Here is a 15,203-nt window from a genome sequence, read left to right as displayed (position 1 = left end):
AGGGCAGGCTCAGGGCAGCTAACACCAGTAAAATTACAGTAAAAACATAATAGAGAAAAAAACCCATTTTAAAATACAGGTTAAAATGCAATTTAAAATGCAGCCTCATTTTAAAAGAAGAGCATAGATCAAAACCATAAGGGGAAGGAAAAATAAGGGTCACACCGAATCCAAACCAAAGGCCAGGCGGAACAGCCCTTCAATGTTGTGATCTTCGGATGTCGGGTGGAACTAATACTACTAATAATAATAGAAGAAAAAGATTCATTCATTCTCCCACTGCTGCCCTCTCTTCCTGCAACAGATCCTGTGCTTGGCTACCTGATGAAAGGCCTCTGTGAGAAGTCCTTGGCTTCGGTGGCGGCCAAAGCCATTCACAACATCTGCTCTGTGTGCCGGGACCACATGGCCCAGCACTTCAGCGGCTTGCTGGAAATCGCCCGTTCCCTGGACTCCTTCATGCTCTCGCCCGAAGCAGCTGTGGGGCTCCTGAAAGGTACGTTCTCTTTCCGTGATAGCAGCGGCGGGGGGGGGGGCAGCCCCACAGGCGAGGAGAGGGAGCTTCCCTGGACCACGTCTTTGGTGTCCTCCTACAACAGCAGCATATTTTGAAGGGCCCTTGCCTCTGGAAAGCTAGCATGTCAGGAATACTGGCACAGCGTAGCCTCCTCGCTGACATGCTTGTCTTCTACAAGCAGAGTGTGACGGCAGTGTTTTGCTAAGTACACCTCAGTGTTGTCCACACTGGCCAGCAGCTGCTCTCCAGGGTTTCCGGCCAAGGTCTCTTCCACTCCAAGCTGGAGATTAAATCTTTGCAGCATGCAAGTTGGATTCTCTATCCCTGAGCTACAGGCCTTCCGGAATCAGGAAACCGATCTCCCCACTCCTAGTCCCGGGTTTGAACTTTGGTCTCCCCTCTCCATCCTAGTCCCTCCCATTTGCCACTACGTCACACTGGTTCTCAGGGGGAAATGGGAGACCCCAGAGGGCTGCTGTCAGCTCAGCCGTTTGAGGCCGTTTGGTCCCTGGGCTGGTTTGGTTTATGAAGTGGCCGCCTCTCCCCTTCTTCTTCAGGGACTGCCTTGGTGCTGGCTAGGCTCCCGCTGGAGAAGATCTCGGCGTGTCTCAGTGAACTTTGTGCCGTTCAGGTGATGGCACTGAAAAAGGTACGGGCCGTCTGAGCGGGGCTGCTTTACCTGGAGGGAGGGAGGGTTTTCTGAGCTTTGGGACAAAAACTGGTAAAGGTGGACTTGGAAGCAAGCCCTCACCATTTGGAAGAAAGGCAAGCGCTTTTAAAAAACACACATTTTGCTTGTTTTGCTCAAAGGGGTCAAGCCTTGTCCCAAAAGACCCTCTCTTTCCCTACAGACCCTCTCGGGTGTTTGGATTAGCAAAGGGGGCCCTCTGGGTAGTTGGGGGTCGGTGTGGCCTAGGAGGCGGCCTTCTCTGCAGCAGCCCCATAAGCTGCGGGAATCCCCACAGAGATGTGTCTGTTGCCTTCATGATACAGTTTCTTCTGACATTCTCTGAAGAAGCACCTCTGTCCGTTGAGCCTCAACACCCGAGATACCTTGTTTTCAGGACCTCCTGCCTGTCCTTTTGACTATAGTTCGGTTTTCCCCCAACGGTTTTTAATAACTGGATTTTAAGCTGGATCTGCTGATGACGTTTGGGTAACAAATTAAGCCATAGAAGTGGTGGTCGTCTTGGGTTGCCTCTGGAAACGCCAGCCCCATTTAATAAAGCGTGTCGCTCCCAGCCACCCCCAGGTCGCGCGTCAAATTATCAGCCACACAATCGGGCCGAGGGGTTGGCTCAGGGACTGTCGCTGGCACTCTCGGTGCCCACCAGTGGTCTTCCAACGTGTGGCTTGAACATGGAGACCCCCTCCCCAAGTGCCGGCAACAAGGCAACATTTTCTTGGCCACCCTCCTTGAGGAAGGGGAGTCCCACGTCCCTCCCTGAGCCGTCTTGTGTCTTTTCTCTTTTTCCCAGCTGCTCTCTCAGGAGCCGAGCAATGGCCTCTCCTCAGACCCCACTGTGCCCCTAGATCGCCTTGCTGTTATATTTAGGTAAGAAGCTTTTGGGGACCGGGGTCTCTCCCCCTATCCATGGGGTTGGGGGGCAACAATAGCCATCAGGCTGCTCACCCGAAACAGCGGGTGTGTCTTCCTCTGGACGTCTTCAATCAGGATCTCCCGGACACTCGCTCAACTCCTGAACCAACGGAGCTCAAATTCTGTGGTCAGGAAGTGAATTTGTGGCAGTGGGGGGAGAGCCCCAGATAACGTTCCTCCGCCTCCCACTTCGGTCTAATGCTCTCTGCTTGCCTCCTCCCTCCTCCTCCCCCCACAACTTCCCTCTTTTCTCATCCATCCATCCAGGCTCCCTTGGGAAGAGCAGCACAACAGAAATTCAACTAGTTTAATAGGCGCTCCCTTTCCCCCTGAAAGGGACGCGGGTGGCGCTGTAGTCTAAAACCACAGAGCCTAGGGCTTGCCGATTGTAAGGTTGGCAATTCAATTCCCTGCGATGGGGTGAGCTCCCATTGTTCGGTCCCAGCTCCTGCCCATCTAGCCGTTCGAAAGCACGTCAAAGTGCAAGTAGATCAATAGGTACCACTCTGGCGGGAAGGTAAACGGCGTTTCCGTGCACTGCTCTGGTTCGCCAGAAGCGGCTTAGTCCTGCTGGCCACATGACCCAGAAGCTGTCTGCGGACAAACGCCAGCTCCCTCAGCCTATAGAGGGAGATAAGCGCGCAACCCCAGAGTCATCCGCGACTGGACTTAACTGTCAGGGGTACCTTTACCTTTACCTTTCCCCCCATGAACCTGTTTATTTCCGGACCGGGATGGGGAGCAATAGAGAGGCCCATATAGGGATCTCTGGGTTTGCCAAATGTCAGTCCCTGGGATCGTTTGGCAGAAGCCATAGCAGCTGAAAGGGCACTATTAGGAAAGCAGAGAGAAGTTTGCCAGGTGTGTAAAATGCCCGTTCTCTCCTTCTGCTGTGCTGCTGGCTAAATCTACAAGGGCCTCTCCTCATCCAGCCTTGTCTCCCAACTCTGCAGCTCTGTTTTTGCTTCTCTGCCTTTAAATCTGTTGCCGTTAGCATGATTTGGGAAGCAGCAATCTGCTTTCAGCCTTTGTCCAAAGGTGGTTGGTCTTCCTGCTCTCCACATATCCAAATATTGTTGTGTTTTCCTTCCCCTGCACTTGGTTCCTGCAGTTGATTCTGTCCAACTCCACCCTAAGGTCTTGCCTTAGATTGCGGTTGGATCTGCAAGGGGCCCTTTCCCCACCTCCTGAGGTTTCAGGATGGGCCAACATGTCAGCCACACGTCTCTCAGATCTCTGCTGTTTTGCTTTTTTTGGGAAGGAGGGGACTGTGTCTTTGCAGCCCTCCTTCCCCGGGGCAATTGTCCCGTTAAGCATGCCAGTGGAAGAGCAGCTGGCACCTGCCTCTCCAGCCCAGCTCACCCACGAATTCCATCCCTCCGTCTCTTTCCCCGCAGGCATACCAATCCTATTGTAGAAAATGGACAGACCCACCCGTGCCAAAAAGTCATCCAGGAGGTAGGTGGAGAAGTCATCCAGGAGGTAGGTGGAGAAGCCCCCCTGCTCACTCCAGAGGGCGACTGGTGAAGCGGCTTGGCTTACTTGCCCGGGTCACCCATGTGGGCTGGCCCTCTGTGGCACACTTCAGCCGTCATTGCACAGGTGGAGCTTGGATTCCTGTTGACCTTGTCTCCTCCTCACCCTGGATGGAGCAACGCCAAGGGGTGGGGTTGGGAGGTAGCCGAGGGCTTTACTTACTCGTTTCCCCTGTTCTGTGGTGCCCCCCATGGTAAGGGGTGGGTGACTGTATGTAATAATAATGTCATGTATATTTTTATCATGTTCTTCAGGATTCACATACGTTATCTCTGTAATCCTTACGCTTCACGTACATTACCTCTGTAGTCCTAATGCTTCACGTACATTGCCTCTGTAATCCTTACAACAACCCCTGTAAGGGGGAGGTCAGTTTTCTCCCCAGATGGTGGGGCACGGAAACAAGGCTTTACCTAATGAATCGATGGTGATATTTAAACTGGGGACTGAACGGATTCCCAGCCCCAGACGTTTGCCATCGCGCTGTCCCGGCGCTCTGTGTGCGCATTTGACCCCGTGGCCCACCCTTTGCAGCACTGGGGCCTTGGCCATCCCCCCCCGGTCAGGCTTTCACGCTCCTGGTCCTTCCGCAAATGGCCAGATAAGCAAAGTCCCGCGGCCTGAATACTTTTGCAGACTGGGGCCTGGCCCCTTTCTCCCTGCTAGTGCTGAGCTTGTGGAATGTGCCACTCCGGCTGCTGCCAGTGGGATTAGGTCTCCAGGCAGAGGAGGCCCGGCCTGCCACCCCCGTCCGATGTAAAGGAAACCCTCCGTAATCGCTCTCCTTCCTCCGCCCAGATCTGGCCAGTCCTGTCAGAGACCCTGAACAAGCATCGTGCCGATAACCGCATCGTGGAGCGCTGCTGCCGGTGCCTGCGCTTCGCTGTCCGCTGCGTGGGGAAAGGCTCGGCGGCCCTTCTGCAGCCTCTGGTCACCCAGGTAAACGCCCGTAGAACAATGGCCTCGGAAAGGGACCCCAGGGGGCCATGCAGACCAACCCGCTGCAGTGCAGGAATCGCTAAAGCAATAATAATAACAATTTTTTATTTACCGTATTTTTCACTCCATAAGACACACCAGACCACAAGACGCACCTAGTTTTTGGAGGAGGAAAACAAGAAAAAAAAATGTTCTGCATCTCAGACGCCAGAACAGCAAGAGGGATCACTGCACAGTGAAAGCAGCAATCCCTCTTGCTGTTCTGGCTTCTGGGATAGCTGCGCAGCCTGCATTCGCTCCATAAGATGCATGCACATTTCCCCTTACTTTTTAGGAGGGGAAAAAGTGAGTCTTACAGAGCAAAAAATACGGTATATCCCGCCCTCCCCAGCCGAAGCCGGGCTCAGAGTGACTAACAGCAATAAAAGTAACAGCATCCTAAAATCAATTCATTTAAAAATCATTTTTCTTCCCTCTATTTACCTACCTAATTTACAGAGCTGCCCCACAGCAAAGGGACTTTGGGAAGCCAGTGGGGTGGGGTGGGGTGGGGTGGTGAGAGTGTCAGACTAGGACCTTGGGAGATCAGGGTTCGAATCCCCTCTCAGCCAGGAATCTCACCGGGTGACCTGGGTGTCAGTCACAGCCTCCTAACCTACCTCACAGGGTTGTTGTAGGGAGGGTGAACCAAGGGAGGAATAGGAAGGATGATGATGATGATGATGATGATGATGATGATTTTATTTATATCCCGCCCTCCCCAGGCAAAGCCAGGCTCAGAGTGGCTAACAACAATAAAAGTAACACAGCATTCTAAAATCATTTCATTCTAAAATCAGTTCAGAATCAAATCAATGGCAACCATTGGGCCAGAGTTTTGTGAGGATTACCAAAGGAGGGGGTCAGACTGCGCCTTGGCCAAAGATGTCAAGTCCTGCAGGGCCCTAGTCTCTTGGGACAGAGCGTTCCACCAGATCGGGGCCACGGCTGAAAAGGCCCTGGCTCTGGTCGAGGCCGGCCTAACCTCCCTGTGGCCTGGGACCTGCAAGATGTTTTTGTTAGTAGACCGTAAGGTCCTCCGTGGGACATACCAGGAGAGGCGGTCCTGTAGGTACGAGGGTCCTAGGCCGTATAGGGCTTTAAAGGTCAAAACCCTACCAGTTGGCCATCCAGCCTCCATTTAAAAACCTCCAAGGAAGGAGAATCGTAGGATTGGTTGTGACCATGCAGTGCAGGAGTAGAGACTCTCCTTCAGGTCTACTGGGCCGAGGCCATTTAGGGCTTTCAAAGTCAGCACCAGCACTTTGAATTGTGCTGAATATGCACCTCTTCTTCTCAGTCAGCCCCTTTGGGCACCTGTGATAGATGTTTTTGAACCCACCCTGGTGTTTTTGTTGTGAATGGTTTAAACTGTTTAAAATGCCACCTGTTTTCTTACTGCTGTCGCTTGCCTTGGAACCTTCTCTCGAAAGGTAGATAGAAAGCAGCTCCACCCGGTCCACTGGGCTGCTGCTTCGACTCCAGGATCCTCCCTATTCATTGACCTCTGCTTCTCTCCTCCTCCCCCCCTCCCGGCAGATGGTGAGCGTCTACCAGGAGCACCAGCACTCCTGCTTCCTCTACCTGGGCAGCATACTTGTGGATGAGTACGGAATGGAGGAAGGCTGTCGCCAGGGGCTGCTGGATATGCTGCAGGTACGTTGGCCCCCCAGGGCTTCCTTGCGGCTTCTCTGGGGCTCAATGGCGTAGCGTGGGTTGTCAGCACCCGGGGCAAGGCAAGTACTTTGCGCCCCCTAACCCGTGGATTTGCGCCCCCTAACCCTAACCCCCAGATGTTGCGCCCGGTGCGGCCGGCCCCCCTGCACCCCCACGCTATGCCACTGCTGGGGCTTCTCCCGGCCTGGGGAGGCCCCTTCCTGGTCTTGGTCCGAACGCGTGCTGCGAAACAGCCCCTTTCCTGGCACGACGAGCTCTGCCCATGCTCAGAGACGTTCCCTCCAGATTCCCTTTGAATGTAACCTTTGGGGAAGGAATGCAAGGACGGCAACACGAGAACGGGGCCTTCTCTGCAGTGGCTCCCCGTCCCTGGAATGCTCTCCCCAGGGAAGTTCACCTGGTGCCTTCATTATACACCTTTGGGCGCCAGGCAAAAACGTTCCTTTTTAACCAGGCCTTGGGTTGATCCCATTTACATCCTATGCCCATGTGCGTGTTTTTTTTGGGGGGGTGGCTATTGGGTTGGTTTTGTTTTTATTAGGTATTTTGTAGTTTTATATCTTGATTTTATTCTGTGAACCGCCCTGAGACCCCCAGGGTATAGGGCGGTATATAAATTCAAATAATAATAGTAATAATAATAATAATTCCAGACGTGGCTGCCCCCCCCCCATATATTTGTATTACAGGGGGCATGCATTTGGAGGGACGCAGGTGGCACTGTGGGTTAAACCACAGAGCCTAGGACTTGCCGATCAGAAGGTCTGCGGTTTGAATCCCCGCGACGGCATGAGCTCCCGTTGCTCGGTCCCTGCTCCTGCCAACCTAGCAGTTCGAAAGCACGTCAAAGTGCAAGTAGATAAATAGGTACTCCTCCGGCGGGAAGGTAAATGGCGTTTCCATGCACTGCTCTGGTTTGCCAGAAGCGGCTTAGTCATGCTGGCCACATGACCCGGAAGCTGTACGCCGGCTCCCTCGGCCAATAAACGAGATGAGTGCTGCAACACCAGAGTCGTCTGCGACTGGACATAATGGTCTGGGGTCCCTTTACTTAAAGGTAAAGGTAAAGGTAAAGGGACCCTGACCAGCAAGGACCGAGCAATGGGAGCTCACCCAGTCGCGGGGATTCGAACAGCCGACCTTCTGATCAGCAAGTCCTAGGCTCTGTGGTTTAACCCCCAGCACCACCCACGTCCCTTACCTTTACCTTACTTTTATGCAATAAGCTAGTTCCCGCCCAGGTCTGTACACCCCAGAGACGTCTGCGACTGGACCTAATGGTCAGGGCTCCCTTTACCTTTACCTAACTGCTAAAGGCTTCCTTCTGTCCTCCCAGGCTCTGTGTGTCCCCACGTTCAGGCTCATCGAGCAACCCAACGGCCTCCAGAACCACCCGGACACTGTGGACGACCTCTTCCGGCTGGCAACCAGGTACCCCACACCCTGCGCTTGGCTCCTGGCTGCCTTGCTTGCAGGCCAGCCTTGCGAACTTCCCACCCAAAGCAGGTTTTTTCGGTCTGGTTTACTCCAAATCCCAGCAGGGACCGAACCTCAGTCTCGTTCCCCCCCCCCCCCGAGAGGCCTGCACAAATGCCTGGCAGTGTCTCTCTTAAAGGTCAGTGTTCCTGAACCTTGGAGGAAAGAGGTTGCAAAAAACAGAGGGGCCGCTATCGTTGCGGCTCCGCTGCCCTCGGGACAGGAAGGGACCCTAATCAGGAATGGGGTTGGGGTATCTAGGACCCAGATCCGAAGAGCTTTTATCAGGCATTGACACGCAGGAGGGGTTTCTTTTTTCTCACCGGCCGCTGGGAACTCTGGGGTCCTAACCGTCCGATGCTGCCTCCCCCTCGCAGGTTCATCCAGCGCAGCCCCATCACCCTCCTGCGCAGCCAGGTCATTCTCCCCATCTTGCAGTGGGCCATCGCTGCCACCACCCTGGACCACCGCGATGCCAACTGCAGCGTCATGAAGTTCTTGCGTGACCTCGTCCACACGGGAGTGTCCAACGACGTGAGTGGCGGGCGCCAGGCGTTAATGCAGGGTGCCAAGACACACAGCTTTTTTTTAAAAAAAATTATTTTAATTAAGTTTTCCATTATAATCCATCGCAGAGGTTGAGGGGAGCCCCACCTGAGGGTTAACAAGAGCAAGGGCGAAGTTTAGCCCAAGGAGAAAAGCAGGGTCATTGGAAAGCAGGGAGAGACCTGATTTGCAGGCCACCTGACTCTGTGGGTGGGATGGGGGGACTCCAAGGTTGCCTGCCCCCCAGAGAAGGTGGGGGAATGAGGATGATATTTCCCTCTGGAGCAGAAGCGGGGTGCCGAGCGTGTTAACGGAGAAATCTGAGGGCTCCCTTGGACAAAAAACAAGGACACCAGCCAGGAATACCAGAGCAAAACAGCAGCCAGTAGGCTTGGTCTTTATTGAAGACTGTTGTGACAGGACTCCCACCTGCCACCAGGTGGAACAAGATGGAAGCCCTGTACAAAAGAGAACCCAAACTTTTATTAGCTGCTAATCTCCGTGTTACACCCTGCAAACTACATCACTAATACATCACGGTTACATCATGAAAGGGGAGGTCTGGTGGCAGGAATCTGAGCATCCTGGACCCTGCCCCATGGTTCCCCTTGCCCTCCACCAAACACCCATCAAGTGGAACAAAAGAGATATTTACAATTCCCTGTTTCCCGGCCAAGTTAATCACACCCTTTTGTCTTCATCTGGGTTTGGTATTTCTGGAATGGCTACCTGTCTGGCACTCAGGTATCAGGATGCCAGGAATTATCACTCAGGCAGAGGGGCTGCTGAGTAGCTGAGCTCACATGTCTATAGGAATTTATGAAGTTTACCCAGTGAGTCAGTACATAGAGACATTTATCAGTGAATTCTTACATTTGGTATTCTGCAGCAGAGGCCCTTTGAATAGATAGGAAGAAACTGTGATGGGGTGTTTTGTGGGGACAAATCACAAAAGTCACAAAAGTGATGGTGCTGATTTTGGTAGTGGGCTGCATGTGCATGATATCTGCTGCAGGGACAACCCCCCCCCAACCTATACATAAATTCCTGCAACAAGAGCGGCCCATGGTCTGGGTGGGAAGCCCTCCGCAGCTCTGAGGGCCCCCCGCAAGTGAGCCCCCCTCTCTCTGTCCCCACAGCATGAAGAGAACTTTGAGGCGCGGAAGGAGCTGATTGCGCAGGTGATGACGCAGCTGGGACAGCAGCTTGTGAGCCAGCTCTTGCACACCAGCTGCTTCTGCCTGCCGCCTTATACCCTGCCGGACGTGGCCGAGGTGCTGTGGGAGATCATGCAGGTCGACAGGCCGGTAAGGAGGAAGCTGGGACTGGGCCTTCCGGGTGGGCAGAGCACTGGGCTTTTTGGCAGGACAGCCGCCACTGCCCTCCCTCTGGGCGCTAGCTTGACACAACCGGACTTTGAAAAGCTAGACCAAGTCCCGTTTCGTTGGATAAACCGCATTTAAATTTGGTTTTGAACAAACATGCAGCCAGCCCTTACCATCTTGAATTGTATGTTATCTTCTTCCTTGGCGGGGCGTGCAAACTGCTCTTTTGTGTCATGCTTTTCGTAAGGTGGACGCGGGTGGCGCTGTGGGTTAAACCACAGAGCCTAGGACTTGCCAATCAGAAGGTCGGTGGTTCGAATCCCTGCGACGGGGTGAGCTCCCATTGCTCTGTCCCTGCTCCTGCCAACCTAGCAGTTCGAAAGCACGTCAAGTGCAAGTAGATAAATAGGTACCACTCTGGCGGGAAGGTAAACGGCGTTTCCGTGCGCTGCTCTGGTTCACCAGAAGCGGCTTCGTCATGCTGGCCACATGATCTGGAAGCTGTATGCCAGCTCCCTCGGCCAATAAAGCGAGATGAGCGCCACAGCCCCAGAGTCGGCCACGACTGGTCAGGGGTCCCTTTACCTTTACCTTTACCTTTTGTAAGTTGGGGGGCACTGGCAATGAGTTTATGGAACCACTGGCCTGCGCTGGCCGGCAGGGATTTCTCCAGGGGTTCCAGGCAGGGGGCTTGCGGATGGAGCTGGGTGCCTTCTGCACTCAAAGCAGGTGTTCTAACCCCCCAGGCTTTGTGTGTTGCTGCGGAATCTTGGGAGGGTCTTCTCTTGGGAGTCACTCCTTTCCCCTTTCCTTTCTCTCCCCTCTCCGCTCTGTGGCTGCCACAGACCTTCTGCCGCTGGCTGGAGAACTCGCTGAAGGGCTTACCAAAGGAAACATCGGGGGGAGCCGTGCAAGTGACCCACAAGCAGCTGACAGACTTCCACAAGCAGGTCACAAGGTCAGTGCGGACTTCAGGGCTGCGGTCGGGGGGAGCTGGGTGGGGCGATGGGTCAGGTGGGGGTACCAGGGGTAAGGGTGGGGCGGTGTGATCAGACACAGCAAGATTCCTTGGACTAGATCAGGGGCGTCCAACTTCCAAGAGACTGCGATTTACTCCCACTATTAATAATAATAATACATTTTTATTTATACTCCACCCTCCCGGACTCAGGGCAGCTAACACCAATAAAATTACAATAAAACATAATGGGGGTGGGGGACAAACAAACAAAAAGACCAGTTTATTAAAATACAGTTTAAAATGCAGCCTCATTTTATAGTAGCCCATAGATCAAGACTATAAGGGGAGGGAAACATAAGGGTCCGACTGAGTCCAGACCAAAGGCCAGGCGGAACAGCTCCGTCTGGCAGGCCCTGCAGAAAGATGTCAAGTCTCGCAGGGCCCTGGTCTCTTGGGACAGAGCGTTCCACCAAATTGGGGCCAGTGCTGAAAAGGCCCTGGCCTAGTTGAAATAAACTGGCAGTAATCTACCCATTGGATTGACCAGAGTTGTTGAGCTTTTTTTAGGGGGTGAGATCAATCAGAGTTGTTGAGCTTTTTGGGATCGACCAGGGACGACCAGCGATTTCAACCGGTTGGACAGTCACCCTTTGGTCCCTTCCAACTCTGATTGTATGTTTCACCTCCTTGAGCAGTTTTGGCTCACTGGCTTTATGAAACTATGATCCTTGTGTGGATCACGAGCCATTCATTTCATGGGGGACCCAGTGAAGCCCCCCGACTCACGCAATCCCCAATCTCAATTTGCGTGTGTGTTATGCCTGTTAAAAAGGTTTTTTAAAATAGCTTGTCATGCTGGGAGCAAGCTTGGCAGCCCCTCTCTCTGTGCCAACTGTGGAGGAAAACCCTTCTTTGCCAGGAGATTGCTGGGTCGGTGTGTCCCTCGGCTGGGATTTCTCTCTCTCTCTCTTCCCGGTTGCCAGTCAGGTTTTTCTGGTCCTGCCAGTCCGGTTGTGCGGCTTTTGGGAGGGGGAAACCGCAAGGCTGCTTGGCCCCAGTCCTGCGCCCTTTGTCAGCACAGGGTGACTGGCTCAGGCAAGCCCATGCCCAGCCCTATCTGCTTCCGAGGCCCTGCGGCTTTGCCAGGGCTCCTTCCCCTTCGCCGGGGCTGTGTGCGCTGAAGCAAGCCCTGGCCTGTTACTCCGTGCCACGCCTTGCCAGGCAGTTTGGCAAACGTCTCGGCACCCAAGTGCCACCCCAGCCTGCCTGCCTGCGGGGCTTTCCTTCCACCCCATGGCATTCGGGGCCTCCTCCAGCTGGGGCAGGCGGTTTATGCAGGGCTGCTGTGAGGGCAGGGTGCCCTGGTCTTGGGGATCCCATGGTAGCCTTTCTTCTGCGTGCGAGTAAAGGAGGGAGCTTGGTGGGTTCCACTTGGGCACTGGAATTCCGGGCTTCCTCCGGGAGTATCTGGCCTGCTAAGGAGGCTATTTCTGCACACACAACACATTTGTCCCTGAGCTTCATCACCACTGATTTATACAGACCTCCGCCCAGTTCCCTAACCTCTGACTCAAGTTCCTGGTCCTCAGTTTTCTGCCCTGTTTGTTTTATAGCTGCGCGGGGATTTGGACGTGCCGTCCCGGGTCTCTGTTGTTCCCCATCTCTGTGTGGTTTGCTCGCTCTCAGAAAAGCTGGTCTACTGGCGGCCGTTGGTGCCTCACCTCGCAATGTGTGGCCGCACGGTTCATAGCCATGCGCAGAGCGCTTGTTCTTCCCCTCCCCAAATAACGGTCCCCTCTCTTTTCCTCTCTCCTCCCACAGCGCCGAGGAGTGCAAACAGGTTTGCTGGGCTTTGAGGGACTTCACTAGATTGTTCCGGTAGCCTGTGCCTCCTTCACTCTGCCTGTCTCCCAGGTGAGCAGAATTGAACTTTTCCTCCCAATTTCCTGTGCATGTGCAGAAGCTTCAAGCACCCTAGATCAAGGGAAGTGATAGTGCCACTGTATTCTGCTCTGGTCAGACCTCACCTGGAGTACTGTGTCCAGTTCTGGGCACCACAGTTCAAGAAGGACACTGACAAACTGGAACGTGTCCAGAGGAGGGCAACCAAAATGGTCAAAGGCCTGGAAACGATGCCTTATGAGGAACGGCTAAGGGAGCTGGGCATGTTTATCCTGGAGAAGAGGAGGTGAAGGGGTGATATGATAGCCATGTTCAAATATAGAAAAGGATGTCACATAGAGGAGGGAGAAAGGTTGTTTTCTGCTGCTCCAGAGAAGCGGACACGGAGCAATGGTTCCAAACTACAAGAAAGAAACATTAGGAAGAACTTCCTGACAGTAAGAGCTGTTCGAGAGTGGAATTTGCTGCCAAGGGGTGTGGTGGAGTCTCCTTCTTTGGAGGTCTTTAAGCAGAGGCTTGACAACCATATGTCAGGAGTGCTCTGATTGTGTTTCCTGCTTGGCAGGGAGTTGGACTCGATGGCCCTTGGGGTCTCTTCCAACTCTATGATTCTATAAGCTTGGGGCGGGCGCCAGTGGCTTGAATATGGTGTCTTCCTCCCACTGGTCAGTTGCGCTGTTCCAGGGCATGACGGCTCTGCAGCTGGCTGCCATATTTGACAGCTGTAAACACAGCTGTCAAACATTGTATTTGTTGTTGTATTGAATTGTTGTATTGAATTGTAAATTTCAACAGAAGTAGTTCATAAAGTTCAACGGAAAAAGTAGACGACCCAGTGGATCAGTTCATTCTCTAATCAGTTTGTGCATAAGGTCCATATTTATGAAAGTGTCTATTCCACCTGTCTGTTCATAGAGTCCAACAATCCACACGAAAGTTTGTTGCAGTTCCACAGAATCCTTTCATAGAGTCTAAGACAAGGATTTCCGGAATATTAGCTACTACTATGCTATAAGATCCACTGTCCTGTGATATCATATGTGAGTTTCTACTACTGATGAAGCCTAGGATGACAAAACACGGCTAATATTCCGGAAATCCTTGTCTTGGACTCTGTGAAAGGATTCTGTGGAACTGCAATAACCTTGTTTGATGTTTGAATGTGTTGTAAACTGCTTTTGAGATTTGTTCTTAAAAAAATAAAGCGGTATAGAAATGTAGTGGTACCTCCGGTTGCAAACAGGATCCGTTCCGGAGGTCCGGCCACACCCTGAGGAACTCGCAAACGGAGGATCGCTTCTGTGCATGCGCATAGAGCGCTTCTGCACATGCGTGCACTGCGAAACCCAGAAAACTACTTCCGGGTTTGCCGCATTCGCATCCCAAAGTTTACGTATCCAGAGGGATACGTAAGCGGAGGTACAACTGTAATAGTAATACAGTGGACACTCAGGTTGCGAACGTGATCCTTGCGGGATTTACGTTTGCAACCCGCAGCGTTTGCAACCTGTTTCTGCGCATGTGCGGGTTGCGATTCAGCGCTTCTGCGCATGCGCAAAGTGCGATTTAGCGCTTCTGCGCATGCACGACTGCCTAAACCCGGAAGTAACCCGTTTCAGTCTTCCAGGTTTCGGGAGTCCGCAACCCAAAAAAACACAACCTGAAGCAGACGCAACATGAGATATGACTGTAATCCCATCAGAGGGGGAAACCTGAACATACATATTTTGGCAACCGCAGCCTAGGTTTAATTGCCATTTGGCGATTAGATTATATATCTGAGTTTCTAACACTGCCTTTCTTCCTCTGCCCTTTTTTTACGGCTCCTCCTCCTCCTTCCTTTCCCAGGAATGTCTTATTTTCAGAAGAGGAAATAAAACTACCAAGACAGTGTCCCACAACCAGCAAACTTCATGGCGGCTGAGGGCTCTGACTCGCTCTGCTGTGTCCCGCCAACCCGGAAGAGACACTTTGCCGCGAGAACGAGTCGGTGAAGTTCCTGCTTGTGAGTGCGAGAAAGAGAGAGAGAGAGAAAAAGAGATAAAAACGCGAAAAAAACCATAAAATCCCGGGGGGCACAACTTATCCGCGAATATCGATGGCTGCAACTGACCTACGGCGTCGCGGGGGGAGGGGGAGCCTGCTTTTTCAGATGGACTTGCTTTAAAAAAAAGAGAGAGAGAGAAAGAGGGAAAGAAAGAAAGAGGGGGGAAAAGACAAAAAAAACCATGAAAAGGAAAATAGTAATAAAATGTTTTAAAAACAACAACAGAAATATGAAACAATAGAAAACTAATTTGCCTGGAAGCAAAAAAAAAAAAAAAAAGATGGAAAAAGCAAAACAAAGTAGTAAACTTTCTGTGAAATGAAAATAAAAATGATTACTTAAGGATCCATTCGGGATTAAGAAACAAAAACCAAACACCTATCTAAGAAACCCAATAGTCTGCCCTGCAGGGGATGGGGGAATGGGGCGAAGGGGCTTAGTTCCAGGGTTGTTGTTTTGCAAAGCCCCACCTCCCGGATTTCCAGAGCTCTGCCTCCCCTCCCCCCCTAGTCCCAAATGAAAGATCGGGTGGAATCCCAGGGTCTTTTAGGGGTTGGCAAAGGATGACCCACAGAGAGAAGGGTTAGGGAAAACCTAGACCCCCACCCCACCAACGTGTTTGCTTACTTTGATAAAAC

The 15,203-nt window shown here is 52.5% G+C and overlaps 1 protein-coding gene across 2 annotated transcripts in view; it reads left to right on the top strand.

Annotated features, from left to right (window-relative positions):
* The window catches only part of TNPO3 (transportin 3), a 43,324-nt gene extending 28,616 nt beyond the window's left edge, over positions 1–14,708 (top strand). Inside the window, exons 12-23 of one of the 2 annotated variants that reach the window (XM_083700116.1) lie at positions 305–496; positions 1,075–1,166; positions 1,996–2,072; positions 3,515–3,575; positions 4,452–4,592; positions 6,171–6,287; positions 7,645–7,739; positions 8,162–8,318; positions 9,470–9,637; positions 10,501–10,613; positions 12,438–12,530; positions 14,367–14,708. In XM_083700116.1, the coding sequence (XP_083556242.1) occupies positions 305–496; positions 1,075–1,166; positions 1,996–2,072; positions 3,515–3,575; positions 4,452–4,592; positions 6,171–6,287; positions 7,645–7,739; positions 8,162–8,318; positions 9,470–9,637; positions 10,501–10,613; positions 12,438–12,498 (1,274 nt within the window). In that variant the 3' untranslated portion in view covers positions 12,499–12,530; positions 14,367–14,708. Of the gene's footprint in view, positions 1–304; positions 497–1,074; positions 1,167–1,995; positions 2,073–3,514; positions 3,600–4,451; positions 4,593–6,170; positions 6,288–7,644; positions 7,740–8,161; positions 8,319–9,469; positions 9,638–10,500; positions 10,614–12,437; positions 12,531–14,366 lie in introns of both variants that reach the window. The other variant, XM_083700115.1, reaches the window with a different exon arrangement.
* The last annotated feature ends 495 nt before the right edge of the window (positions 14,709–15,203 follow it).

This window comes from Podarcis gaigeae, assembly GCF_964106915.1.
Source record: "Podarcis gaigeae genome assembly, chromosome: 10".
Lineage (NCBI taxonomy): Eukaryota > Metazoa > Chordata > Lepidosauria > Squamata > Lacertidae > Podarcis > Podarcis gaigeae.
Note: the sequence above shows the minus strand (reverse complement) of the source record. Positions and strands in the feature narration are given on the sequence as shown.